The sequence below is a fragment of the Chrysemys picta genome, chromosome 6 (genome assembly GCF_011386835.1).
Source record: "Chrysemys picta bellii isolate R12L10 chromosome 6, ASM1138683v2, whole genome shotgun sequence".
In the NCBI taxonomy this organism is placed as follows: Eukaryota; Metazoa; Chordata; order Testudines; family Emydidae; genus Chrysemys; species Chrysemys picta.
The window spans coordinates 90242619-90270043 of record NC_088796.1 but is presented as its reverse complement, the minus strand read 5'-3'; the positions used below and the strand labels follow the sequence as shown (position 1 = coordinate 90270043).

The window sequence follows — 27425 nt, the reverse complement described above, 5'->3', positions numbered from 1 at the left end:
CAACTTACTTTTGCTAGCGTTCAAATAGTCTTATGTGCATTTTAACCTTTCATATGCAACTTTTCAACTGTAATGTATTAGTATTAAGCAGCTCTTTTAACTTACATACCCCACCACTTTCTAAACCACTAATGCTTTAATATAGATTTTAATAGGAAGCTGACAATTTCATTTCCTCTATAAAAATAGCTTTACTAGATCTTACTTAAGCTAGAGCAATGTGTAAGAACATCTACACCTTTCCTGCATCAGTGTTGTCGATAGCTGATTGGGATGGTGGCTGAAGTGAAATGTCCCAGGAATCAAAACAAGCATCCACACAAACTGGATTTATCAGATCTAGCTGTGTGTAAGGTGGGTGGGTTTTTCCCCCCATTTATTTTTATTTAGGAAGTGAAATTAAAACTTGTAAACTATCAATACAAATGGCAAGGTACATGAGATATGCAGAGGTACTTTTATCATTTTTTGAATTTCTCACAAATGTTTCCTACATAATCCAACATTCTACAGGGAAACAATACAAGTGTTTCATGTAAGCCTGTATACAATGAAAAACCAGGATATTTTTACAAGTTACAGAGTATCAAATTGCCAATTCTTTAAAAATGTCTACCTCATTCAATTGAAAGATGTGAAATCAAAATGTATTTATTAGAGGTACACCATCTTTCATCTCTATAACAGTGTTATTTGATACAGCAAGGCTGTCAATGACCAGACTTCAGGTGGAATCTACCATTGTAACTCAGATATCACAAAGTTTTAAAGATTTTATTCACATACAGTTAGTAATATAGACAAATGTGCTGCAAATCAGGTAAATAGGGGCAAACACTTGCAACAAACCCAAACCTAACCCAACTTTTGCATATGTTGCAATTTATTCCCAAGCAGCAAAGCTTTGAACCATGGTATTTTCACCAATACACTTTAATTTGCCAAAACACAAGTCTATATCAGAAGCAGAAGAACTTAACAGCAATTTTCAATTACAATTTCTTGAGGGGGGGGCCCCAAAAAAGAGAATCAATTTTAGATATTACCTTCATGAATATCTAAAAAAATGACAACCAAGTATAGATTCACTAAATTTATTTTAAAAATCATAAAACATTTCTTACAAAAGAGTATTACATTCTGCACACTGCTCTGAATGGATGCCAGGAACATGTGGACTACTAATATTTTCCCCCTTCAAAAAAAAAAAAAAAATACAGTGTACATAAAGCAGGGTGTTCACAATAGTTACAGAAAAACATTACAGAATACCACCAACTAACAAAAATAAAAACCACTCTCTCTGCTGCTGTTTCAAAATTCCAATGTTAGTCTCGCGCGCCACCCTGTTTCCCCCCCCCAAATATTTGTAAGGAACTAAAACATTACATCTGGTGGACAGCAAAGCTTTCACTACACCTCAAATGCAGAACACCTATGAAGCAGAGGAATGTTGGCTTTTTAAACAGAAGCAGATAAAAAAAAAAAGATGCAGGACTCCTTCAGTTCTTCACTAGTCTTAGAAAAACTTTCCAGAATACTGCTTCACACTATAAAAAAGAAAAAATATCTTGCATTAGAATCCTTCAACATCTGCATACTGCTTCACACTATAAAAGAAAAAGAAAAAAAAAGCATGTATTAGAATGGTTGAACATACATTTTGCATCAATATTTACACACATTTTTTAAAAAAATCGAAATTACAAGTTCTCAAAACACTTGCATATTTTTAAAGACTAAAGATTTAATTCACATTTAAGCATTAGTACTCTGAAGTCCAACATTCAAGTCAATTATCACAAAATATTTACTAGTTAGCCAACATGTTAATACAGAAAAATTAAGCAAATTAAATCTAAAGCTGTTAATATTTGGCAGAAAAGACAAGGTAATGCCAGTAAGGTGTGAAATGCTGCATTAACAGCACCAATCGTTTTCAACTTGTCCTGTAGAGGCATGGCCTGTGCCATATGGCAGACTGCGATTTGTTGTCGATTTAGTTATCTAAAAACAACAAAATCACTAGTCTTCCACACAGAACTAGACCAACATCCACTGAAATCTTCTATATTTTCTACAGGCTCTATATAATTTATTAGAAGTAGTTTTTGCAGCAGTTTTCACCAGAGAAATGAGAGGACTGCTTGGTTAAGGCGTCTTCCAGCAAGATTAGTTTTGAGGGCGTCTTCATTTTAGTAAGAATGGAGAACAAAAGAGAATAAAGGCAAAACTACCAAGTGTAGAAGTCAGGTCCTAATATAGATATTTTTAAAATCCTGCCTTCTAAAAGCTACATCATATAAATAGAGAAGAAGAGCTTTAGAATTTAGTGGGAGTGCAACATTAAAACTTCAACTTGCCTGTTCTGCAGTAAATACTGTGCATTCTGTATCTGATCCTGTGTGCCTGTAATAGTTATTATCCGGTCTTCTGAGCCTTCTAAAGGTTCATCAATTTTGATTGAAGCCCCTGATTCATGACGTATTTGTTTGATCCTCTGACCTCCTTTCCCAATAATAGATCCAGCCAACTAGAAAAAAAAAAAGTCAGTTATTTACATTTTAATATAAAATTTCTCTGAAAAAGCAGTTACAAAATTCTCAGTAGTTTCTATGATTTTTAAGAGTGCCAATGGAAATTGCTCCCTTGTAGCCACGATTTGTTTGCAGCATTTGTGAGAAATAGTCAAATTGACTAAGCAAAAAATCAAGTTGACTAGTATTTTCATTGCTCACGATCAGTAAAATACTAAACTTTTACTATTAATTATTTTGTAAAACGGACAAAATGAACATCCAATAAGCGAAGAGTGGCAGTTTGGAAAAATGTGTACAGTATAGAAAGAAAAAGGTAAGCATCTGAAATATTTTTGGTTCATTTGTACAATCTGGGGAAGATGTTTTAGAGAGCTATTACAAAATTACAAAAAGAATAAAATACTTACATCTTTGGGAATCGTTACTTGTGTTGTGATGATGGGTCCACCGAGATCACCGTATGATCCACGACCCCCTGCATAAGAATAGTCTGATTTAAACGTATGCATCAAGTCCTTATAATACTAAACAATAAATCATGCGTAAAATCTATAAATATGAACTTACCATATCCAGACCCACCCTCAAACTATAGGAAAAAAGAAAAAGGCTTAGTGTTCTTATTTAATGAAACAAACATTTAGATGAGACAAACTTTTGTAGCAAATGTACTTAGCACTCATTAAAGGTGCTGAATTGTTAACTCTGGGTATATCTACATAGCAAACAAAAACCTATGGCTGGCCCATGCCAGCCGACTCAGACTCAGGCTGTGCGGTTGTTTCATTGTTCTGTAGATTTCCAGACTTGGGCTGGAGCCTGGAAGTCTAAAGAACAATGAAATAGCCCCACAACACAAGCTCAAGTCAGCTGGCCTGGGCCAGCCGTGATTTTTTTCTTTGCTGTGTAGACATACCATCTGAAGACTAACCCCATTTTGTGCAAAAAAACCCACCACAGTGCCATAGAAGCATATACAGAAAGAAAATGATTGCTCTGCACAATCTTCCCAGCCCATGTACCACAGCCCTACTCTGGAAGAAACATCTAGGAGTGAGATACATATTCAGATCCTTGGTATCATTGCTAAGTTAACAAAAGAATGTGAATAATGATATTTAGATATGCCACCAAGTGGACATCTCACAGTAGTGACCTACTGATCCAAGATCCGAACTTATGACTCAGAAATGAAAATCTCACCATTTCAAAGCCACCTAAACGACTTGGTATGAGATAACAGCTCAAGTGCTCTAAAACTTTATTTTGAGCCCAAATATGTGACTTTTATTGAGTTTGCAGATCATATCAGCCCTCCTCTCACTCTACCTAGGTCTAGGCCAACGGTTCTCAACCTGCAGCCTGCTTGCAGCCCAATTGGCACATACCTGTAACCCATGTGACTCCATGCAGCCCATAGAGAACTGCATATGAGAACCACTGGTCTAGGCAAAATCAAGTGGCAATTGTAAGGCAGTGCTTTAAGAAGGTTAGCCCCAATATAATGTGCCCCCCAATAGCCATAGCTGCCCCCCCTCCCCAATCCAGGGTAGAAAAGTGTTAAAAAGAATCAGAGCACATGATCAGTGCAGAAAACTGTCACTACTCCCATGGAACTTCACTTGATGTCTACAGTGCTTCTTCACTTTATGCACTTAATTATCCAATCTTCCTGATTAAACATATTTTAACCGATTCCTCTAATTTATCACGTGTAACCTCTTACCCCCTTTTTTAATGTGTAAAATTAACTAGATTTGGATACTTATTAAAATTCAAATTATAATTCAGCAAATTAGTCAGAAATATGGGAACATGCAGAATTGTTATTGGTTTGCAGAGTTGCTCGTTAAAATAATCTCGCATTTACCTGCTACCTCTGGTCCTTTTTGAGAACTATGCCAAAAAGGAAGCTATTTAGAACCAAATGTTCAGTTAATCATCTGTTCCTAAGCAACAAATATGGTGTAATCATGTTACTTAGCAATAGAGTTATCAATGCAGTATAACAGAACTTACAGTGGAACACAAAAAGAGGAGAATGAAGCCACTGTACAGGGCTAAAAACTATGATTTTATATTTTATCTGTACACTCAAATAGTACAAAGGCTATAGACCAAACAATGCATAACTGATAAGATGCTTATCCATAAGTGTATGTAATAACCCAATTTTAACAGTTTCATAATTAAAATGTAGCATGATAAACCCAATAAAATATTTAGCTTCTTACCAATAACTCGTTAGAGTACATTGCCTCAGCAGATACACAGTGGGATACAAGCACAAACAGTGCTGTTGTAATGGAAATTTCTGCAAAGCAGCAAGTGATGTGGTGGTAGAGTAATAGCATCTCATGGATCAAATGTTAGGACTAAAAAAAAGGGGCAAAAGGGGAGAGTGGATCTAAAGAGGCAAGATATTGAAATAACAATAGAATCTTTTTACCATTATCTCCTTTGACAAAGCTTCTGCACATTTGTACTCTGGGATATTAATTGGTAGTACAATTCCCAGGAGAAAGCCTAGCAACCGCATCACTTGCTCTCAAGAAACGGGAATGCCAAATGAAGTATATGCCTGATGAATCTATAGCCAAAGCACTAAATGGCAGGTTTCTATAATTTCATAGTACTACACAAGCCTGTCATGGGCTATACCTAAACTGAAGAATTGCCCAATATCCTTCTCATTGTCTGAGGAGGACATCCTTAACCGGCTAAAAAGGCACTCCCTCAGAAGCAGTTTTAATAGCAGACCAAAATAAAAAGGAAAGAAGGAGCTCACTCACCAATTCTGGTGGTTGTATGTCATCACAGGCGTCCACATGACATTGCATCATCTTGTGAGACAGGACATGGTAAAGGGAAAGAATGGGGAAAAGAGAAATGTATCTGAGTCCATGTCCTCACGCAGACCTATAGCTAACCAAGCGAAGGTGTGCGTACAAACACACACGGTGGAGATGTGTAGGGGAATACCCTTATGCTCCCAACCACCTGCCCCAGTACAGAGAACTGAAAAGGGAGAAGGAACCAAAGGGACCATTCCGTTTCCTCTGAATTCTGGCCAGTTGCAGGGCTTCCTCCCTTTTATTTTTGGAAGGGGGAGCTTGAAATGGCTCATCATCACTCATTCTCTGCCCTTTGGATGGGACAGATTTTCCCGTTAAGGATGCAAAAGACAAATAGGGTACTCTGAGTTAGCTTTACCACTTATTGGCAGAAGTTACCCCCAAGCACCAAACCCTCATGCTTACTTCAGATTCTTCTACCTGATGAAACCTCATTTCAATAGTGAGTGAAGAATAATGAAGAGTGGGAAGCTAAGGCACGCTCTCCTTTTTGCAGAGCGGGAATTTTACTTCCTCCTTACTTTAGTATCCCTACTCATGGAGACAAGATAGGTGAGGTAATATTTTATTGGGCCAGCTTCTGTTGGTGAAAGAGACACGCTTTAGATCTTACACAGAGTTCTTCAGGACCTGCTGTTTCACCAAAGGTGGTAAGTTAAAGGTATTATCTCACCCACCTTGTCTCTCCATTATCCTGACCCAACATGGCTACAACACTGCAAACAATGGAAGATATCCTCATTCAGAATTGTTTCACTTGTGCTGAAGGTGCAACCTACTCTCCCTTCTCTCCACTTATGGACTATGTTCCTGACCTTGAGATTCACATAAAACATCTATTGTCAAAAGCTTCAGTTGTTATCTCTGAGTTGTGTTTTACACACAAGTGCTGCTTGTGGCTCCACAGCTAAGTCTGAGTACTTAAAGTAGGGCTAATACCACTGCGTTACAGCCTTACAGCACAACCTTCCTGAAATTACAGCACTCTTTGGGCACAGAATAAACTTCCTAAAATGCTGGAAATAAACCCATTAATTAGTTTCAGTTAACGGGTTATTTAAGATGTCCAGTACTCAAAAGTTACATCACATATGTCCCAAGTGATCTTAACTGAACATACAGACCCATCAACAGTTACAAATAACTGAAGTCTCATACACTGGCTACATTTAAAAAAAATTTTTTTTTAAAGGAATAATCATACATTTTTGCCATTATTTTTCGACTTGAAAGGTTCCTCCTTCAGCAAAGCCTCACCAATAATTTTCCACAAGAAACTGCTTGTTACCCTGTGTTTTAGGGCAAATACTAAGCATCTGTACCATGGAATCAATATCCAGAGAGTGGCTACACTAATGTTTAACATGTTAAACTTGACTTAGTTGGCAATTAACTCACTGAAGGTTAAATAAAAAAATCTGTTTCTGATAAAACCCAATGTAAGTGAAGCTACCATCAACAAAATGACTTATTTGAAAATGACCACCATTTCCCATTACTCCCAATGGGATTGGTGGCGCCCTACAGTGGCTGTCAGGGGCTACCATCTTCCCCTAGGGCAGCTTGACATCACCCACACTGGGAGCAACGGAAGGCTGTGACCATTCTGAAAGTGAGTATTTGCTCTGCTGAAGGAGAAACGTTCAGTAATGGGGTGGGGAGAAAAGCTACCTGTTGCACCAGGTCTACTCATCAGCAATAGCAAGTGGACATTTGTGGGTGGTCTAAGAAAATTTGGGGTACTGGTGGGAAGGGGCGGGGGAACTGGTGTGCATGTATGGAAGGAGGAGAAAATTAGGGGATATGCATAGGGAAGCGTGAAGATCAGGAATTGGGGTATCTGACAATATACGCAGGCTGCTTTGCATCCATCTACACTTACACAAAGCAGACCAATCACGATAGTGAATTTTGCTTTAAAAAAAAAGTGACATCTTATCTTCAAATGATTAGAAATATCACATGGTAATAAACCTGTCAAACTGGAGTTAAGGTTTGAGTACAAATCAATAATGTAACAACCAATAACGTCAAAAAAAAATCCAAACATGTTATACTATGCAGCAAAAGCATCCCAAAATAACATTAATCCCATCTGGTCGTGACACCATTCAACCACAATACATTTATTAGTGTGTAAGTGTTTGCAGTTCCAGATTAAATTAAACAGATTTTTAAGTGTTCAGGGATGCTTCCCCTCTCCTCTCTTGGCATCATTGCAGGATAGAATAGAGCTGGCCTTTAAAGCAATTAAGGTTAACAAGTTTTGATTTCTTTTGATTTAAACAATTTGAATTTCCTGGATTTGTAACATTTGGATTTGGGATAATTACAACACCCTTGTAATGCTTTCACCATTATGATAATGTTATGTACTCAACTTTAACAATAGTTTAATGGAGTTTTTAATTTGGAAATATACACTTATGGAAAAAACTTGAACCTGTGTTTAGAGATTAGCTATTAGGATACTGATACTTTTATCAAAATGCTAGAAATGTTCTCCCCTCTGCCACCTGCATTTGTGGAAATCTGCACACTGCCCATTTTAGAATCTCCCCTCCCACTCTTTATAGATAAATTACACCATGTTAAATATAAGGAAATAAATCTTCTCTTTTCCTTTCTTTGATATGTTTCCTAAGAGAGATTCAAAGAATAAGGAAGATAAAGAAAACAACTATGTGTTATCTACTACAGGGCCAGCTGTCAAGGAAGTAATGTCTTTTTTAATCAATCCCTTTCCATTCCTCTCATGTAGCTACTGTCCAAGTTTCCAATCTATTGGTACCTCCAGTTTGTTTGAATTATCCTAGTAAATTAACTTAAGTACACCTCTACCCCGATATAACGTGACCTGATATAACACGAATTTGGATATAGCGTGGTAAAGCAGTGCTGGGGGGTGGGGGTTTTTGCTGTGCACTCCGGTGGATCAAAGCAAGTTCAATATAACGCGGTAAGATTTTTTTGGCTCCCAAGGACAGCGTTATATCAAGGTAGAGGTGTAGTAACACTGCTTATTGTTTTAGGATTTTTTTTTTTTTTTAAACACAATGTGCAATTATTCTGTGGAACTCTCTGCTATAAATCACCATCAAGGCCAAGAAATTAGCAGGATTAAAGAATTAGACATTTCTATGAACAAGAGTATCCAGAGTAATAGTAAACACATTAAAAAACCAAAAGCCCCAGTCCCTCCACCCCCATAAATCCTCATGTTTTAGGGCTTAAAACCAGTCTCAAATTACTGGTAACAGAAGGAAACTTTCCCTGGGGCAGGTTATCCCCTAATTGCAGTTTCTTGCAGCATCTTCCTCTGAATCATCTGGTACTAGTCTTTGTTGGCAAGAGGCTAGAAGACCATATGGACCACTAGCCTGATCCAGTAAGGTAATTCCTATATTCCTAATAAGCTACCCATTAAGTGTGTTTATAATTGTTTTAATTAGAACATTGCACTTTTTGCAGCTTAAGGTGAAGCAACATGGAAGTGGAAAAACTCATTTACTGTCCAGAAAGCCAACAGCTTCAGTATTTATGTCAGATTTCCTTTAAAACTTTCCAGAAAGTTTTTTTCTTTTAGTAAATGAATTTAATTGTGTATAACCTTCAATGTCAACCATCCGTTTGTGCAGATATTGCTAATATTTATTTATGAAACATTATGTGCCAACAGTGGTTTTTCCCTTTTTATTTTTAAACATCAGAAATCTCTGCCTAAGATTTCTTAAAGATTTAGTATTACAGTGAATTTTGATCTTATTTGCTTTTGTATGTGCTTCATCTGGTTGATAATTAACATTTTCTAAAATCTAATAAACTATTAAGACATACCATGACACAGCTTCTGAATGAGCAGAACAGAAACAGCAGTTAAATTATAAATCTGGAAACATGTTTCACTTTGAAATGGAGATTGACTTCTTAGGTTTGCAATTCCCAGCTGCACATAATTCATGTAATCCATTCTATAAAAGTTTTTGGGAAAAAATTGGTTTGAAGGCAACTATTTATCTAGCCTGGACTAGATTCAAATCCAATGTCTAGCAATATATAGTTCTAGCTCTTATCTGAGAAAATAGACTTGAATATTCCAATCTAACGTATTTTAAGTGAGGAGAACCAAAAATTAAAAAAACACCTCAACAACTTTTCCTTTTTCAGGATCTGAAAGATTTGTAACAATTCTTAACAGTCAGACAAAGTTCATAACTGAAACTGAAAAGATCTCAAACTACCAAATCTATTTACCTTCAGTCTGGATAGAAAATCTAATAGTTCTAAGACAAGAGAGCTGGGACTACTGCAGGAAATGTTGACACCAAAAGTGCTGAGCACAAGTTGGGGATAAGAGAATAACAGGACTCACGCTGGTAACAGGAAAAAAGTGGCAGAGAAAAACAAGCACTCCTGTGTGCTTCACTGCCACCCAGCCACGTGGCAGCTGAATGCCAGATCTTTTCCTGTCTTATCAGAATAATGTTGTGCTGCCTTTTGAGTCATTAGAGTTATATAAACGTGATCCTACTTTCTGAAAATGGCCTTTACTAGAGTCCTTGAGGGACTATATTCATATTGGTTCTGCTGAGACTCAGACATTCTGCCAGAGAATTGTCCTTTTCTGTTAAGTGAAGGCAGCTGGGAAGATCTTATGTTTTATGTATCACTACTCCTACAGGCTCTGTCTCCAATCAGGAGCAGCATCTTTATATTTCACACAGAACCATACTTCCCAAAACACACATGTACAGTTGAGGTTGCTGGGACATTAGAATTTTTGCTGGCCCTAAGAACAGCAAATGGATTCAATCGGTTTTGGGGAAGCAGCAGTTCTAGGCAGAGTATATGTGATCATAAAAGTGAATTAAGCTTGTAATATGAGGGAACAGAAAAAAAGTGAACTGATTTCTGTAGCTGTTTTAAGATAAGAAGATGCATTCTCAAATCTTGAGACTTCTGTTCTGCGAGCAACTCTTAGGGCTGGTCTAAGCTGGGGGGGGGGGGGGGGGGAAAGGAGATCGATCTAAGATACGCAACTTCAGCTATGTGAATAGCGTAGCTGAAGTCTAAATATCTAAGATCGAATTACCTGGGGTCCACATGGCGTGGGATCGATGGCCGCGCTACCGCCGCTCGCTCTGGTGGAGTTCCAGAGTCGACGGTGAGCGGGTTCGGGGATCAATATATCGCGTCTTAACGATATATCAATCCCAGATATATCTATTGCTACCCGCTGATACGGCGGGTAGTGAAGACGTACCAGAAGGTCACCAAACAATCAAAGGACACCCAATAAAAGTTGGCTTGAATGGGACACAGTGGACTTTCTAGGTTTATTCCATGTTTGAGTCCATAATAAAGAACATTACTATGTGAAGAGAATATTTTGAAGAGATTGTGCTTCAATCACTCCAGAAGTCTTTTCAGACACAGATCAAAATATGAAAATCAGTCTTGAGAACATGAGATTGGAAGTTGTCAAATGGAAGGCAATATCATCTGGTATTTGCATCTGTTGATTAGTTCAGTTTCTGAAGATGCAGGAGTAGAAAACTCTTTCACAATTACCAGAGGAAACTCTTCCCTTCAATACTTCTGAGAAATTTCTACTTCCCTGTTACATAAGGATAGTAACTTCCTGCCATAGCAGGTTGTGAAGTATCGAAGAGTTGGATAAGGATGGAGTGCAACTGGATCACATAGCTTTCTTGAACTCTAACATCACAGATCAGTATTCTCAACTTTATGTTACATGGAAGAGCTACAGAGAGAAGAAAAAGGCATGTCTCATCAAACTTACTGCTTTCTTTGAGGTTCCAGACTGAGCCAACAGAGTAGAGAACAATACCTTAGATCAGTGTTACCTCAGTGATTCATCTCCCTGGTGCCCAAAATGAGCTTTGATATACACTTTCCACATGCCCTCAACAAGTCTTAAGAAGAGGAAACCTGAAATTTTGTGTGACAGTGGATGACTACTGTGAATGTTTCTTTCTGAATCAAGACTGACAGCCTGAACAGCGAAGCTGTTAGTGTAGTTTTGTTTTAGTGAAGGGGTCCAACCTTCAATGGACATACATCTCTACCCCAATATAAAGCAACCCAATATAACATGAATTCGGATATAACACGACAAATCAGCGTTCGGGGGGGGGGGGGGGGGGAGGAGAGGGGCGCTCCAGCGGATCAAAGCAAGTTCGATATAAACACAGTGTCACCTATAACGTGTTAAGATTTTTTGGCTCCCAAGGACAGCGTTATATCGAAGTAGAGGTGTATTTTCATACCAGCTAGGAGCCCCGAGGACTCCACTTGTGCATGTCTATACAGATTTAGCAGGTAACCACAGCCTTTGCAGCTATGATCACTCAACACTGTCAGTGAATATGCACTGAAATTTTGCAAGAGGATATTTAGCTTTCTTAAAAATCAAACAGAAAATATTACAGATATAATTATGCCTGGGTGAAAATTTGTAAGAAAAGAATGACCTGAAAAATGGCAAAACTTAATGCCTAGTAGCCAACTAAGCCTTTCTTCCTAATTTCCTTTGCTCCAGATTTTTCTGCAGATATGGAGAACAGAGAACCAGGAATGGGACAGAGAAAGGAATATGCAAAAGCCTTGATAGAGGATTTGATGCAGATTATTCAGATTCTTCACCACAGGCGTTATGGATACAGGGGTGAACCAAAGACATAGCAGATTTCAATAATCTGTCACTAAGAAGCAAAGACAGTATCGTTCTGACAAGATTCCAAACCAGACTGTACATTTAAGTCTTTTCTTGAGTTAAAGACACTTCCAACTCCAGATTTTCTGACATCCTGATCAAGAAGCCTTAAAACTACCCTCAAGTCACCACCACTTAATGTTGGAGCAATGGACAGAAACACTCAAAGACTGACAGTTTATGCTCAACCTTGCCTTATGATCACTAATCCAGTGATCAGACATCGTGAACAGGTCAATTCTAACCTTTATACAAGAAAAAATGATCGAATAAGGTAAAGAATCAATATCACAGAGTTTCTAGGAGTCGAGAGAGAAAATACCCCAGGCTTCTCTGTGAACTTTTCAATCCTCACGCTCTAGACAACAGAGACGATTATCTTATAGAAAAAATAACTTTTGTCAGGGTAGACGGACTAGAAATCTCTCTATGGACTTCTCTTGTCCCCTAAAGTTCATCAGGCGCCTTGTGACCATGAAACAAATGGGCTGTATTGACAGAATCTGACAAACTGCGAAGGACAAGAGAAGTTAATGGAAAATAGCTGCGAGAGCACATACTTACTAGCAAAATTCAAAATCACAAGTCTATTTTTTCCTAACGTAAACAAGGATCTAGATGAGGGGTTCTCACAACTCATTTTTTGGTGGCCTCAGAGTGCGGCCACCAACTCTTGCTAGTGGCCGCTCTGACAATTTTCCCTAAAATACTTAATTAACTTTAGAAAAAACAAATATGCACATGTACGTGTCCAAATCATTAAAATTTATCTATATAGGGTTTTTTGTTGTTGCGGACTCAATAATACAAATATTGTACAGTTGTCTCTATTCTTTACTGGACCAAAACAGAATACAAACATAAATAAGGTGCTTTGAACATTTTTGTCTTTTTTCTTGTTGTTTCTTTTGCTTTTTTGGGTTGCTGGTTTGGGGTTTTTTTAAACTTGTTAGCTATAAGTAAGAGTGCCGTGAAAAGTGGTATTTGTATGTTTGTTAGTATCACTTTTCACAGCAGACTTACTCAGCCCCAGCAGGGGCCAAATTAAGCCCTGGATGGGGAGGTGGGTTCAGAGGCAGCAGGGGCCAGAGGTGATAGGGGGGTGGGGGCAAGCTCAGGGACAGAGCCCGCCACCATACAGCCAGGCAACGGAATCCAAAACCCCACACACAGGGGACAAGGCCTGGGGACAGAGCCTGAAGCCCCGTGGCTGGAGCCTGCCATCCGCCACCCTAGCTTAACTCCACCACTCCCGCCGGGAAGGTGGGGAACTCACTAACTGCCTGCCTGCTCCTCCAACTTGTGTCTCCCCAGAAGGAGGCAGGGCCCTGGGGAGGGGCCGCTGCTGATGGCCGCATTTGAGAAATGCTGAACTAGATGTTTGTGGGTACATTTAGAGACAGAAGGCATAGAAAAGCCATTTGTGAAACATCAAATTTATAAATTCTGATTGGAGTACAGATTGAGTTGAAATCCAGCTACCTCTGGAATTTACCTGAACTCTCAATCTAGAGGAAAAAAGAATCAAGTGAAGAACATGAGTGATAAGATATTCAAGGTAACTGGGGGCAGGTGACAATCTGCAGAAAAGTGGAAACTGACATCTGAGACTTGCACTGGGGGCAAAAAGTGCAGTACCTGCAGCAGGATCCAACAACACTAGAATAGAAAGCAGCAAACCATCTGAATGCTCATATTTGGCTTGCCTTTTAACTCAAAATCATTCTTGGACCAATGGCATCTCTCAAATGATGGCCCCAACTTTAAGTCAGGGTAGCACTCCATCACTTTTTCTGAAGCCACAATGGTAAGTCCCAGAAGCTTCAGAATACACAAAGCCACAAAGATCCAATAGCTTTAGATCTTAATATCTTTATGAAAAGCACTTTTAAACAAGATGTGCACAGCACTATGTGGGCAGAACTTCTCCTGCTGACATAGCCACCACTGTTCATTTAGGTAGGTTTATTATGTTGTCAAGTCGGCATAGTGGCTACACGAGTGATCATGCAGCTACACTGCTGTAAGCTTGCCAGTGTAGACATGGCTTAACAGTGTCTCAACTATCTACAAGATCCAACACACTGTTTAGCTTGGGTAGTTAGCACATATTCAAGATGAAGTGGCCTATTAGCACCCATGTGCTCATAGGACAAAAAGGCGAGGTAGTGTAGCCATGCCCTCAAGTCTCCACTTGCAGATGCAGAGCGCTGGGAGTTAAACCAGCCTTCAGAGACTGCAGCTGGGAAAATGCTGCCGTGTTTACACTGTCAGCTGCAAACACACTGGTGTGGCCACATTAGTAGCTCTTGCATCGCCACAAAGAGCAGTGCATTGTGGTGGCTATCCCAACATACAAGTGGCTGCAACATGCCTTTCAAATGAGGGGGGAAGGGGGAGAGCGGAGTGCGACAGGGAGTGTGTTGTGTGTATGTGGGGGGGAGGGAAGTGTTTTTTGGGGTGCTGAGAGTGTGTCAGCATGCTGTCTTGTAAGTTCAGACAGCAGCAAATACCCCCCCCTTCACACACTCACAGCAGCAGCATTCCACAGTAATGGTTGCTTTGTCCCGGGCAGATAAGCATGCTGGGCTGTCAGAAACGGAGCTTTGAAAGGGCATATCCACATTCTTGCAGCGGATTGCAAAACAATGACAAGAAAGGCCACTCGACTTCAGGAGATTATGCAGTAATGCAACACCTTGTTCACACTGATGCCTGGGCAATTCAGCCAGGGCACACCCTGAAACGGATAGAGCACCACAGCTGACAATAGCAGGAAAACAAGCTGGCTGAGGCAGTGGTGTATGCCCCTTGTAGCTTCAGTCCTAAATGTCCCTTTCCATGAGGGAACTGTGAAGTGTTCCTTTTGCACTGTTCTGATGGGCCCCTGCTTGCTAGAACATTGAGAAACAAAAACAGCTATTTGAAGAGGCAATTCTTGAAAGAGAACAAATAAGGTTTTTTCGTGACCACATGGTAAATTACAATACAAATTAAAATCCTTACCATTCCATCGTAACGGTCTCCAGGTCTGCCCCTCCGGTCATAAGACATAAGATCTCTACAATGAAGAAAAACAAAACAAAACTGGTGTAATTTACGTATTTTCACTTATGTAAGGTCACATTTTAGTTCAAAATTACTAACTCAATTTGATAATCTGCAACGAACACAGGAAACAACAAATTCTACTCAATTTTATAGGTCTTTGCACAACAACTCACCCGCCACGAGGAGGCGGAGGAGGAGGAAGAGGAAGATTACGTGCTCTGCTACCACCTCTGCCACCACGACCTGGAGGAGGAGGAGGGGGTCCTCTGCGAGGGCTCATGTCATCATAATCTCTTCTTGATGGTGGCATGGGACGCCCACCACGACCAGGAGGCATTCGATCAAAGCCTCCCCTTCCACGCATAGGAAATCCTACTGGACGTCCCCTTCTATCATCAAACATCATTGTGAAGCCACCATAGTCATATGTTTCATCATAGAAATTGGGATCATATGGCTGTGCCCGTCCTTTGATTGGAGACTAATTAAAAAGTAAAGACAGTTCGCATTTGACTGTTAAAATTAATAAACCTCAGTATAATACACAAAAGTATAAAACAATACCACCAATTTAAAAAGAGTTTGAAAATTATCCCTGTACACTTTGATAAGTATCATGTTTGTGAAGAGTACATCTAGCAACCCTGGCATGTCCTCACTTTATCCACAGAACAGGAACAGAAGAGGCAGTACGAGCATGAACTTCCCTATTAGGCAATGTCTACGCTACCACTTATGTCAGCAAAATTTTAAGTCGCTCAGGGGTGTGAATATTCCACCCCACTGAAAAACAAATTATGCCGGCATAAGCGCTAGTGTGCACAGCATCATGTCGGCAGGAGAGCTTCTCCCGCTGCTTATTGAGGGTGGATTAATTATGCCAACAGGAGAGATCTCTTCCGTTGGCACAGAGCCTCTACATGAGAGCTCTTCCAGTGGCGCAGCTGAATTGCAATGCTGCACTGCTGTAAGCTGTCAGGTGTAGACAACAGCCTTAATATGCTTCCTATGAAGTTCTACTCTGCTGGAGACACCACTCAAGGATCAGAGAGTAATTCAGTTTCTGTGCCCATTCTTTTCTGATTTTATTCCATCCCGGACTCCCCTTATATCATTCAGTATACAAGAGAAGGGGACCAATGCCTTTTTTGTAGAAATACTGCCTTTTTTTTAAAAAAAAAATTGTAAAAAGACAATGTTTTCTAGAATTAGCCTGAAAACTTATTTAACACAGGACATCAGTAGCCAAATAGTAAACTTTTGGTTATAATTTCCATATACTAGAATAGAAATGGAATCCTGAAGACTGAAGTGTCATGCACCTATCTTGAAAACATCTAGGCCCCTCATAAACAAAATACTGATCTTTTAATAAATTAATCTAAAAACATGTTACCTCTGATATAAGATCCAGGATGATCTTGATGCATTCCACAACTCTATCAGGCTTTCCACCAATAAGCACCACTCTGTCCGTGGAATGAGGACAGCACTCTTGAAAAAGTTTAATGGTGGTCTGAGTGTTCTGTTAAAAAAAAAAAAACATTTCAACTAGAAGTACTTAAGCACAACTTCAATAGCTTATCAAGAAAACTAACAAAAAAGCCAACAATATCTCTCTCTGTGTCTGTGTATTTTTATATATATATATACACATACATACATATATATATATATATATATATACACACATATACACACACCCACACAAATAAAAGAGATATGGTCAACTTAACCTAGTCAATTAAAATTCTTAGTAATTTCAGGTACATTTGGTTCCTGAGGTCCCCAGCAAACGTCTGAAACCGATTCTGCACAACATTGTCAAATGCACAAACTGAAGGAGAAATTTTTTTCCTCTCATCTTTCAGTTATAGTAACCCAAGATTCATTTTAATGATAGGATAGATTTAACTTTTAATGTAGGTCATTGTCTAATGTGGTACAGAAATAATAAAGATCTTAGGCTGCCTATTTTGTTTTACAGTTGAAATATTAAATATTTGACTATTTTAGACAATAAAAAACCCAAGCAATTAAGGTTATACCAATCTGTTTTGAAAAGCTAATGATGCATCTCAATTATTAATGGTTTAAAACGAAAGACTAAATATTAAATAATAGATCAATTTTATCAGTATATAAATTTAAAATCAGTGGACAAGAAAAATTTAATTTTTTTGTATATAAAAACCATTACACCAATTAAGAGAAGTCAGGGATTTAGGTATTATTGGTAAAAATTTGTTACCGAACAGCAGCATGTGAAAAATATTAGAATCTTCTAAGCAACTATAATTTTACAAATTTGTAGGACTAGCTCTATCAGTATCAGGCTATTTTTCATAGCCTTCCAAAAGCTAGGTAAACATTTACTAAGTTATTTGACCCGACATAGCCTAAATTTTTTGTATTGGTGTCCATGCTATGCAACACAATATATAATGGTTATAAATACTGCACATTTATAAAATAAAAATGTTAAGGACCTCTTCACAAGTTTCTACTATGGTTTTTTTTTTGGGGGGGTGGGGAGGGGAGAGGGGGGAAAGGAGTGATCCAATTACACGTCAACACAGTGCACTTTAGTGGACAGGATGGACCAAAAGTCCTAGGCTTTATCACCATCTGTCCCTGGCTCACTGTAGCCAATCCTACAATAAGCTATGTACAAGCAGACCCCTTCGCTAGCATGGAAATCTGACGTCAAGTCAGTTCTGAATAAGTCACATTGCCAGTGTTAAAGATATAGCAGTCACTGACTGCACCTCCCCCGCCATGCTGGAACCCACCTATAAATACAAAAGTAGTAAATAGCTTATAAAACCAAACTGGATAACAGGGGGGGAAATTATGATACCTCTCGGAGTTCTTTGATTTTAGCACCCTTGACGCCAATAATTCCTCCTGCCAGACTTTGGTGAATCAACAGCCTTAGCTCGCAGTCAAAGTCACTTCCTTTGTAGTGCTGGTACTGTGGTAAAAGTTCATAGAAAATTTGTACACAAAAAAAGATCAGCAAAATATAGCACAAATCTTTCTTGTATAAATATTTAGCATAGGGCTATTCTGATTCTTTCAGATCTTACAAACTTCTAAACAGATCTATAGCTGATCAACAAAGACTGAAATTTGTTTCTGTATTTGCTATGCTTTGACTACATAACCACTGAAGAACCATGCAGCACTGCATGGGGTCAAGATAGCATGTTGCAACATCAGAACCAGAGCAAGTAAAATGAAGCGTTTAGTTAGGAATATTCTCAATGTCCATTTTTGCCTGATTATTGGAAGCATTTTAGTAGTTGTGAAGTATCAAATTCTTGTATGTTCGTAGCTCACAGTTGACTTATGTTAAGCCTTAAGAAATGTTTTCTGCGATTTGTGATAAAACTGAATCCAAAAACTGATCTCTTAAATTACTGATACTTACTGTCTAAGAGTTTGTAACACTTCCCTCAATTAAAAGAAGCTTAATTTACATATAAAGAACAACACAGACAGAATTGTCATTTGATGTTTTACATTTCTGAAGATGCAAGTAGAAGAAAAAGGCGTACCTCTTCTAAGGTAGGGATAATTTTCTTCAAAATTTCTCCAATTGTTTCAATATCTGCACTTATACTCAATATGCTGTCAAAGGCCACAAGTGCCAGATAATAAAGAGAAGGTAAAAAAAAAAGTAGAAGTAAGTTTTGCATTCATAATCATAGAACTCAAACAACAAACTTACTACAGAGTAGAATTTACAGTATTCCCCATTTAAAATAAACCTGTTTACTGAATTTACAACACATGCATCTTTGTTTATGCCCAATATATACACATGATAAATTTAAGATTAGGTCTTGCAGAGGCAGAGAGAGCAAGAGACAGAGCAAAAGACAGAGCAAGAGAGAAAATGGGATTTTGGAAGGGCTCAGATTAAGTGGGCAAGAAACTGACGCAGAACTGAAAAGTCGAAGTGAATATTCGTGTTCCCCACCACCACTAATTTAGGATATCCTCGCTATTACATTGGTAAAACTGGCACACCTTCTCATAGGAAAAGTGGGGATATGCAAGTGGTGAACATTATATTCGGAGTAAGGTTATGAGACCAGTTAGAAATTACTAATGGGGCTCTGCAAGAAAACAAATACAATGCAAGACAAAACAAAACAAAAGAACAAAAAAAAAAAACCACCCCACAATAAAAAGACAACACAAATAAATAAAAAGACAACACAAATGAGAAGTGAAGGGAAGTGAACCAGAGAGTTAGCATTTATTCAGAAAAAATTATGAACAGGCAATGTTGGGGGAGCAAGGTGGGCCACAAAGACAGAGCGAGAGACTATTTTGAAACAATTTGATTTACAATGCAGCGAATATGCAACACTTGAAGCTGTGCTCCTTCCATTGAAATAAAATTAGTGGATTGTTTGGGTGGGCAACTCACGTAAAAGTTCAGTGACAAAAAGACTTAATGGGGAAAATAAGACAGAAAACTTGAAAAAAACAATACACCGTCTATAAGGGGATACTATTTAATTATATAAAAGGCAGGTAATAAAATACATTTCTCTCTTTCTAATCAGGCAGTGAGGCATAAACTGTTGGGACATACCGCTCGGGGCCACTGCTGTCTGGGACTGAAACACTGGCATTGTACTGCATTGATCATTGGCGTTCGTGGATGTTGGCATTGGGCATGGGCATTCAATCGGAAGTTGTCAAGTATGGCACCCGTTTGGCAACGAGCACATTTTTGGGCATAGCCAACCAGGGTTTTCACATGGGCGTTCAGGGGCGGATGGGCCAACGTCATGATGGGCAACGCAGGGGCAAGTCGATCCAGTACATGGGCAACGGAGATATATGGCCAAAAAAACAAGGAGAGGGAAAAGGGGGAAAAGCAATAAATTTTAATTTAATACAAACTATACTCATTACTCTCAATTAATGAAACAAGATTAAGTTGTTCTGAAGACTAACACAATAACGGATTGCTACATTGACTGTGGCTTAACATTTATGGACCTTAAAATGAGTTACTTGATCTAACTATACTACTTTTTACTTTTAGCATACGATGTTTCAGTAGTAGGCTGGCTCATGAGGGTAGACACAAAACCTGTTGAGATTCAGATTACTGAAATCCTGGGCAAACTGGGAACGTTAATATTCCAGATAATTATATATAATATCTGGATTTGTTTTTTCCTTTAATAAAAACACTAGCTGCCAAAGAAGTCAGTTAATGTACATATGATTCCTGACCAATTTCAATTCTAGTTGGTGTTTATGAACTTCCAAGCACAATTTTTCAAGGAGTTCAGCTTACATATTTAAAATTTAAACAATCTAATGAAAAAGGTAGACCAATCTGATATCAACTGTGAAATGATATACTACCAAATACTGTGTTTAACAAAGTGTCTTTCAAAAAAGAAAAACTGTTGAAATCATATCTGATGTCAAGAACAAGAGTGTAAACTAATGAAATTTCTTTTTAAGTGTTGTCAAGTTTTATAAACATTTTATAGAATTTATATTGAACATGTGTCTAATCACAAGAGTCAACCCACTATAAAATGTGAATAGTAGATAAATCATGATCATTTAAAATCTTCCAAGTTACAGAATAAAATGTTTCTATGCTGTTCTATACCCATATTTAAATCATGCAATCTTCTTAACATTAATGTCTTTGTGCTTCATGTGCAAGCTGTTAAAGTAAGAACAGATGGACAGTTTTAAAAAAGGAAGTTTAAAAAATATTCATCTATCATTGGGTTAAGCCAGCCACCTGCAATGGTTTTCAGTAATACTATAATTGATTCACACATATGGGAAATGGTGCAATTAAGGGTTTTAAGCTCTGTCAATATTTCTAATTAAGATGTTAACTCACTTGAAGTGTATAATTTAGTGGAATCCTGTTAAAACGCAAAGAGGTTTAATACAAACCTCCTCCAACATAACTCAATCTGGGTTTTAATTACAATATAAACTCAAAAACCTTGAGGTTATCTAGTCTAACAGTCATTACAAATGGCTTGTAACTAGACTACTGAGGTCTACAACTGATTTTCTCAATTTCTAGAAATGCATGTAATCAGGTTTAAATGCAGTGTTCTGAAAGAATCGTTAAATTAGTTCGAACTCTCAAATACTCACGTCTGTACGAAGTGCCTTAATATTTTTGCCACCTTTTCCAATCACTGCTCCAGCATTCTGAAAAAATATTCAAAAATTACACAATGCCAATGCGAATTTTATTTTTTCCAAAGAGAAGTAAGTTTAAAAGTGACATTTACTTTTGCACCAGGTTGATTTTAGGATGCCTTTAAAGACATTTTTAAAAAAAGGGTTCAAATTAAATGATGGTGAAGAAACTGAGACAAGCTATGCAAACTGAAAAAAGGCTGATAGAGCTGCTAATGCTCAATTAAGAAAAAGCAAAATTTTGCAATCTAATCAAATTTCCATGTCAACTTTAAATTTCTGGGTGTTTCAGTCTGCATCACTACAATATCAAGATATAGTTCACCTCTGAAAAGTGACATTGGAGAAAAAATGCATTATGAGGTTCCACATTTCTTGTGTAGGTCAATGGCTTTCAGATTAAATCTGTTCAGTTTAAGAGGTTTATCCTCTTAATTGCCAGCACTATAAAATTTGACTTTTAGATTGTACAATGCTCCTTGACCACTACTTGTAATAAAGTGTCTACAGTCCAAGTGTTGCCCTTGATTACCCCTATGCAACTCCCATTTCACATGTAGAATCCACCATGTTGTGTAAAGTTAAGAACGGTAAAAATCTTACTTCAACTAAAATAAAGTAGGTATAATTGAATACCTATAGAGAGATTTGCTGAGTAAGGTGATGCCAATTTAGACGGTCACTTTTATGAATAAGTCTGCATTTCAAGTTTTTGATTAGCAGAATAAATTTGCAACAGTCTATAAAATTGGTAGATGTTCAACTGGCAAATAAATGTATCAAACTAGGCTGTTACACTGACTGGTATATTAAAATCTCTTGATTACTATGCAGCAGGTTCTTGGAATACCACGTACAGTTAAAGAAACATAAATCCCAACACTAAAAACCCCAAATAGAATACTTTACTTCAGCAAAATGCAAAACCAAGCTGTGCCCAAATTTTGATGACTGTAGGGCAATTTCTGAGAGAACCAAGGAGTCAGCCAAAGCAAGATTATCACCTTCTGTCTCAGAGTCACAGATAAATATAGACACAGTGGGGGTAAATCCTAAACTAGAATAAACTGACATATAAAAATGTACATCCACTGAGGAGCTACCCTGTATTCTTCCACACTGCTGTTTGTTTACTATGAGCGTAACTTTAAAAACAGCACTGTTGAAAACCAGAATTATAAAAATTCACAGGCATAATTTCCTCCCCCATATTCAAGTTCATGATCCCAATTTAACAATGTTCCCCGTACAGCCTTATTATCTGAGGTTAATGAATGATATTTGGGTTCAAATAAACAATATTTAGTCCAGGCCCAGAAAATAGCCTGCACTTTAGCTGTTATAGTTTAACTTCTTGGTTACTGGCTTAAAATATGAGACCTTAAAATCACCAAGGACTAATCCTTGTAAAATTACATTAAAAAAAAAAAAAAAAATCACCTTTTCTCTGCAACATCCCATCACCACATTCAATATTCCAAACCAGTCAAGTTTCATTTGACTATTTTAAAAGATGAACTACACAGTATTGCTATTTCTGCTACAACACTACACATTAGTTCTCTCAGCAGAGTGAAAAATAAAGATTTTCTTTACATTTTTTTTATAAACCTTCAACTAGAAACTCAAGCACCAAGATTATATGCTTTGCTATGATTGTCTACATAATTACTACAACACACTTTAAAGGGGCAACATATTTCAAGTATATTACTTTGCTCTGAAGCAGGATGCGCAGTTCTACCATTTCATCAGTGTTGCGAGATCTTTTGAAAGCCTGTTCTTCTTCCATATCTTCTGCAGGACGTTTTCCTATAGTTTCATAGGGAAGGAATGCAAACACTCATTTAGCTTTCTCTATGCCATATTCAAAACATGTGCACTTCGACCACACGGATCAATGTTCTTGATTAAGCTTTCTGTCTGATTAAGCAGATACCAATGTCAAATCCATAAGCTGAATATACTGAATATCTGTAACAAAATAATTTACAATTCCAATACAAGAATTGTGGTAATTAAGATTCTTACAGAATGATGACCTTAATATTGCAATCATTTATAATCTATGAAGTACAGTTTAAACCAAGATGTTGGGGGTTTGTTGCTTTCATGAAATTTAGGACTCACGATTTATTAAGACAGCACTAGTGTCATCATGAGAACGTTTTAGAATTTACAAAATTCTCAAAAGATTAACACTAACATATCCAAAAGGTTGAAAGCAGTTTACCCCATTGCTGAGTACTACTGGAATAATTTGCAATGGAACAATTCAAATACTCTCTTCACAAGTTGGCATCAATTACTATGAAAACTGAATTATTGCTGCTGTTTTAAATTTTACCACTGATTAGAAGATCTTGAGTAAGCACTATGTGTAGCTCTTTTGTGCAAAATACTAAGTAAATAAAAGCGTGCAACAATGATGCTGACTAGTACTTGCTTCTGTTGAATACAAATACGAGCTAAATAATGGATGGGTAATGAAACAATTTTTAAATCCTTAGCTTTGACACTTATTTGATTAACAAAAACATGCAGTAATGCACTGACAAGATAGCTAACCAAACACACAGCACTGAATCAAAATTAAAAATGTAACATTACTGGACCATTAAGAAATTCTAAAGTGTCATAATCAATGCATAAGAGGTACTGCTACCTATGGTCCTGAAAACATTCAGTACATCCAAGGTTTTATATATATAGTTCTTTTATAGAACTTACCATTTGTCTCTGTGTTGGTAAAGGTCTCCTCTTGCTGTTCAGTCTCCATCACTACCTTTTATTTTTAGACTGGTAAATGGAACCTGTTAAAGAATAAAAAGGCTAGCACAAGTACTCTTTACAGAAAAAAAATCAAACTGCATCTTGCTAAAAGGAACAATCAAAGAGACAACTGCTTCTAGAACTTACGATTATATATCCTTGCAGAGCAAAACTGAAGTGTTCTGGGCGGGATCAAAACCAACAGCCTATTGCTTCAGCAGCCTATGAAAACCAACATACATTAGTTTTAGTCTTGTTCATTTACAGTTATAGTCACAGTCTTGAACGAAAGCACATCGAAGTTGATGCATTGAGCTTTCACTGTTAACACTATTATCCAGTTTTTCTTTAGACTCAGACAGCATGAGGCCTTAACATAAAAAGGCCAACAACTGATTTTTCCCACTTCCAGTTAAAATGTAGTTACTGAACTATTGTTTTGCATTTGTTCATAATTTTCAGATTATGTTTAGCAGCATTTCAGTATTCACATTTTACTCAACAAATGGGAACTTCAAATTCTAAAATTAAATGAGCCAAATCAATCATTATTACACACAGTACACTAACACTTGCACTTCACACTTATGCAAATCTTATTTTGAGGAGTTTCCATAGTCTATCTGTAAATAGGAGAGTACTCAAGTACAATTACAAAAGCCAGTAACAATATATTAGCCACATCAACTTGTTCTTAATAGGGCTTTTATCTGCAACATCAGCTATGAGTCGTTAGAATGATAAAATCTACCTGTAAACTTAGACAGGATGACTTTACTAAAAGCACTGCATTGTATAAGCGTATTTTACCCTCATGTATACATATACAACGGCTATCAAACATTAAAAACAGTTGAATGCATTCAAGTGTAAACTATACATTTGCCTGCTTGTGTAAGTCTGCATAAGAATGTTCAAAAATTGCATTGTCTGAAATCCTATGAACTATAGATACGAACAGTATTCTTTAAATCCCCATTTCAACTAAACACGTCAAAAAATGGGTTTCCTAGGCTAACAAAAACTCCATGCTGGTTTAGAATTCTTGGTAGTCTAACCTTGAAGTTTGACTTAATATTGTTGATTAATTCAGGGTAGTTAACATGTTTATGCAGACCAATGGACGCTACCCATAGTAATATTATAAAAGGTTGCATTATTCTAGAAACAAATATTTGGAGTGTCCAAACTAACCTTTGTAAATGTATATTAACTATCTGAAATTAACGCCACTATTAACTGGGGGATAAAAAAAAGTCTAGTGCAGACATATTTTCAATTCTGTATTTCTGCCACAATCGAGGAAAATAGTGAACTCCAGAAAGTTCAAATGGATTGTGAATATATATGCCCCTGGGGATGTAACCGTGACATTTCCGAGCCTTATTTACATTGCTACTAACACCACTAGGAAAGCCCATAGACGTAGCCATTGATACGCCCCATATTTACTGAGCTGCTCAGAGACGGCTGGAATGCTCCCAAACGGGAGTGGTGTGTGGCTAATTCACGCTGGCTATAGTGCCAGGGTAGAAAATGGCGATTCAAAAGCATTATACGAATAAAGCAGCAAGTCATAAACACTGTACAAGAACCGATATTCATTAGGGCAGTGGAAGGGAGATTAGAGTGCCTACAACGTGCCCTGTGCGGGTGTAACCCCTTTGCGCATCGGGACGGGAGGAGCTAGCGGAGATTTGCCACAACAGCCGCACCGCACGATGCGAAGCGGGGGAGGGTCGGCCGTCACCCCAACCTACTCGCCCAACAAACGGGACGGGACACTCGCTGTCTGAGAAGCGAGCAGCCCGCCGCAGGACTCGGCCGGTCTCGGTGTCGGCTCTGAGATAGTTGTCCCGCCCCCAACCCCCCAGCTGGCTGAGCCACCCAGCCTAATCCACCCGGGGGCCGCGTCGCGCTCAGAAGGGGAGGAAGAGGCCGACCGGCCGAGTTATATAATCTCTTCTCCCCCCGAAATGACTCCGGATCTTCTCTCTTTCACGGCGGCAGTTCAGGGAGAAGAAATGGCGGCCGCTGTAATGGCGCCTATGCGCTGCTAGGCGGAGCCGGGAGCGGAAAAGCCACCACCACGCGGTCACACGGAGGCCTACCCCCTGGCTGCCCGGGCGGACACAAAAGAGGCGCCTGGGAGCCCTCGCATCATGTCCTGCTCGGGCGGATAAAGGCCTCCCAGCGAGAAAGGAGCCCCACGCCGCCACGATCGCCCTGTGGGAACCGAGGCCCAACCCGGATCCCACGGAAATCGACACAGGCCCTGCCCTGCATAGGTCACAGGCCGCCGCGCAGATTAGACGCCTCTCCCCGATTGCGCGCCCTGATCCCACCCCAGCCAGTCCCCCACACCGTTAACAAAACTAGCTCGCGGAGATCAGCGCTTCTCCCATCCGCCATGGCCGACTGCGGTGGGAGGGGGGAGAAACTCAGCGTGTGCGGGGACACGGCGAGGGGGGCTACAATCCCTCAGGGCACTGACCCACTCAACCCACCCCAGCGAAGGGGGAGACTTCTGCTCCCGTGCAAAGGAGGCAGTGCCCTGGTGCGGGAAGGGAGCTGGCAACGTGACAGTGTAGGCCAAGGCCCGGTTACAACCAGGCCGCCCGCATCGCTGTGTCAAGAGACGGATTGGCGCAAGCGGGGCCCGACTTCATTTATAGCGGGAGGAGGAATCCCACGCGCTGCGATGTTCCCCCCTCCCCTCAGGGCCTCTCCTGGCTGCGTCTTACCGCGCTGCGCGCTCGCTGGTCCCCGGCAGCAACACACCAGCCGCCGCCCCACCGACTGGAGTGTGAGAGAAAGGAGTGTGGAAAGGAGCAGCCCCCACCACCAACACGCACACACAGAGCACTTTGAGCCTATTGGTTCAGCCTACAACCCAAGATGGCACGTCACGGCTCTATTGGCTAGTAGAGCTGCCCATCGCGGCTAAGGCGGTTCCCACTTAGCCCCGCCCTCCGTGGTAGCTACGCAAATCGATTTGGGCCCGAAAACCTTAACAAAGGTGCCCGGCTTTATTCTCCGGTCGCTCCGTATCGCACCGGCATGTCGGACACCCTTTACCTGACAGGCAGGAGTCACGCTAAAGGCGACGACAGCAACACGAACCAGCAGGCGGTGTAAGGGAGGCAAGAGCGACCTCCGTCGTGTGGAGAGAAAATGGCGTTTGTGAAAACTCCGCCTCCCTCGTCCGTCTCCGAGATGGGCGAAGCTCTCGCGAGGTTCAAAGTCGCGCGCGCTTGGCAG

The 27425-nt window shown here is 39.2% G+C and overlaps 1 protein-coding gene across 4 annotated transcripts; it reads right to left on the bottom strand.

The window, feature by feature from the left end:
• Window positions 1–1080: 1080 nt before the first annotated feature.
• On the bottom strand, window positions 1081–27307 carry HNRNPK (heterogeneous nuclear ribonucleoprotein K). 4 transcript variants are annotated; one of them, XM_005311873.5, is made up of 16 exons: window positions 27243–27307; window positions 24312–24386; window positions 24123–24205; window positions 23107–23204; window positions 21345–21401; window positions 19792–19835; window positions 18743–18815; window positions 18043–18156; window positions 16579–16707; window positions 15356–15663; window positions 15138–15192; window positions 5333–5383; window positions 3108–3129; window positions 2948–3030; window positions 2364–2533; window positions 1081–1610 (listed from the first exon to the last, which is right to left on the bottom strand). In XM_005311873.5, exons 3-16 carry the CDS (start codon window positions 24169–24171, stop codon window positions 1577–1579), a joined length of 1287 nt encoding a protein of 428 aa, XP_005311930.1. In that variant the 5' UTR covers window positions 24172–24205; window positions 24312–24386; window positions 27243–27307; the 3' UTR covers window positions 1081–1576. The 4 variants fall into 4 exon arrangements, with proteins under 4 accessions (XP_005311930.1, XP_065405415.1, XP_005311931.1 ...); XM_065549343.1 differs by having other exon boundaries at window positions 1081–1550; XM_005311874.4 differs by lacking the exon at window positions 27243–27307 and adding an exon at window positions 26909–26973.
• Window positions 27308–27425: the final 118 nt, after the last annotated feature.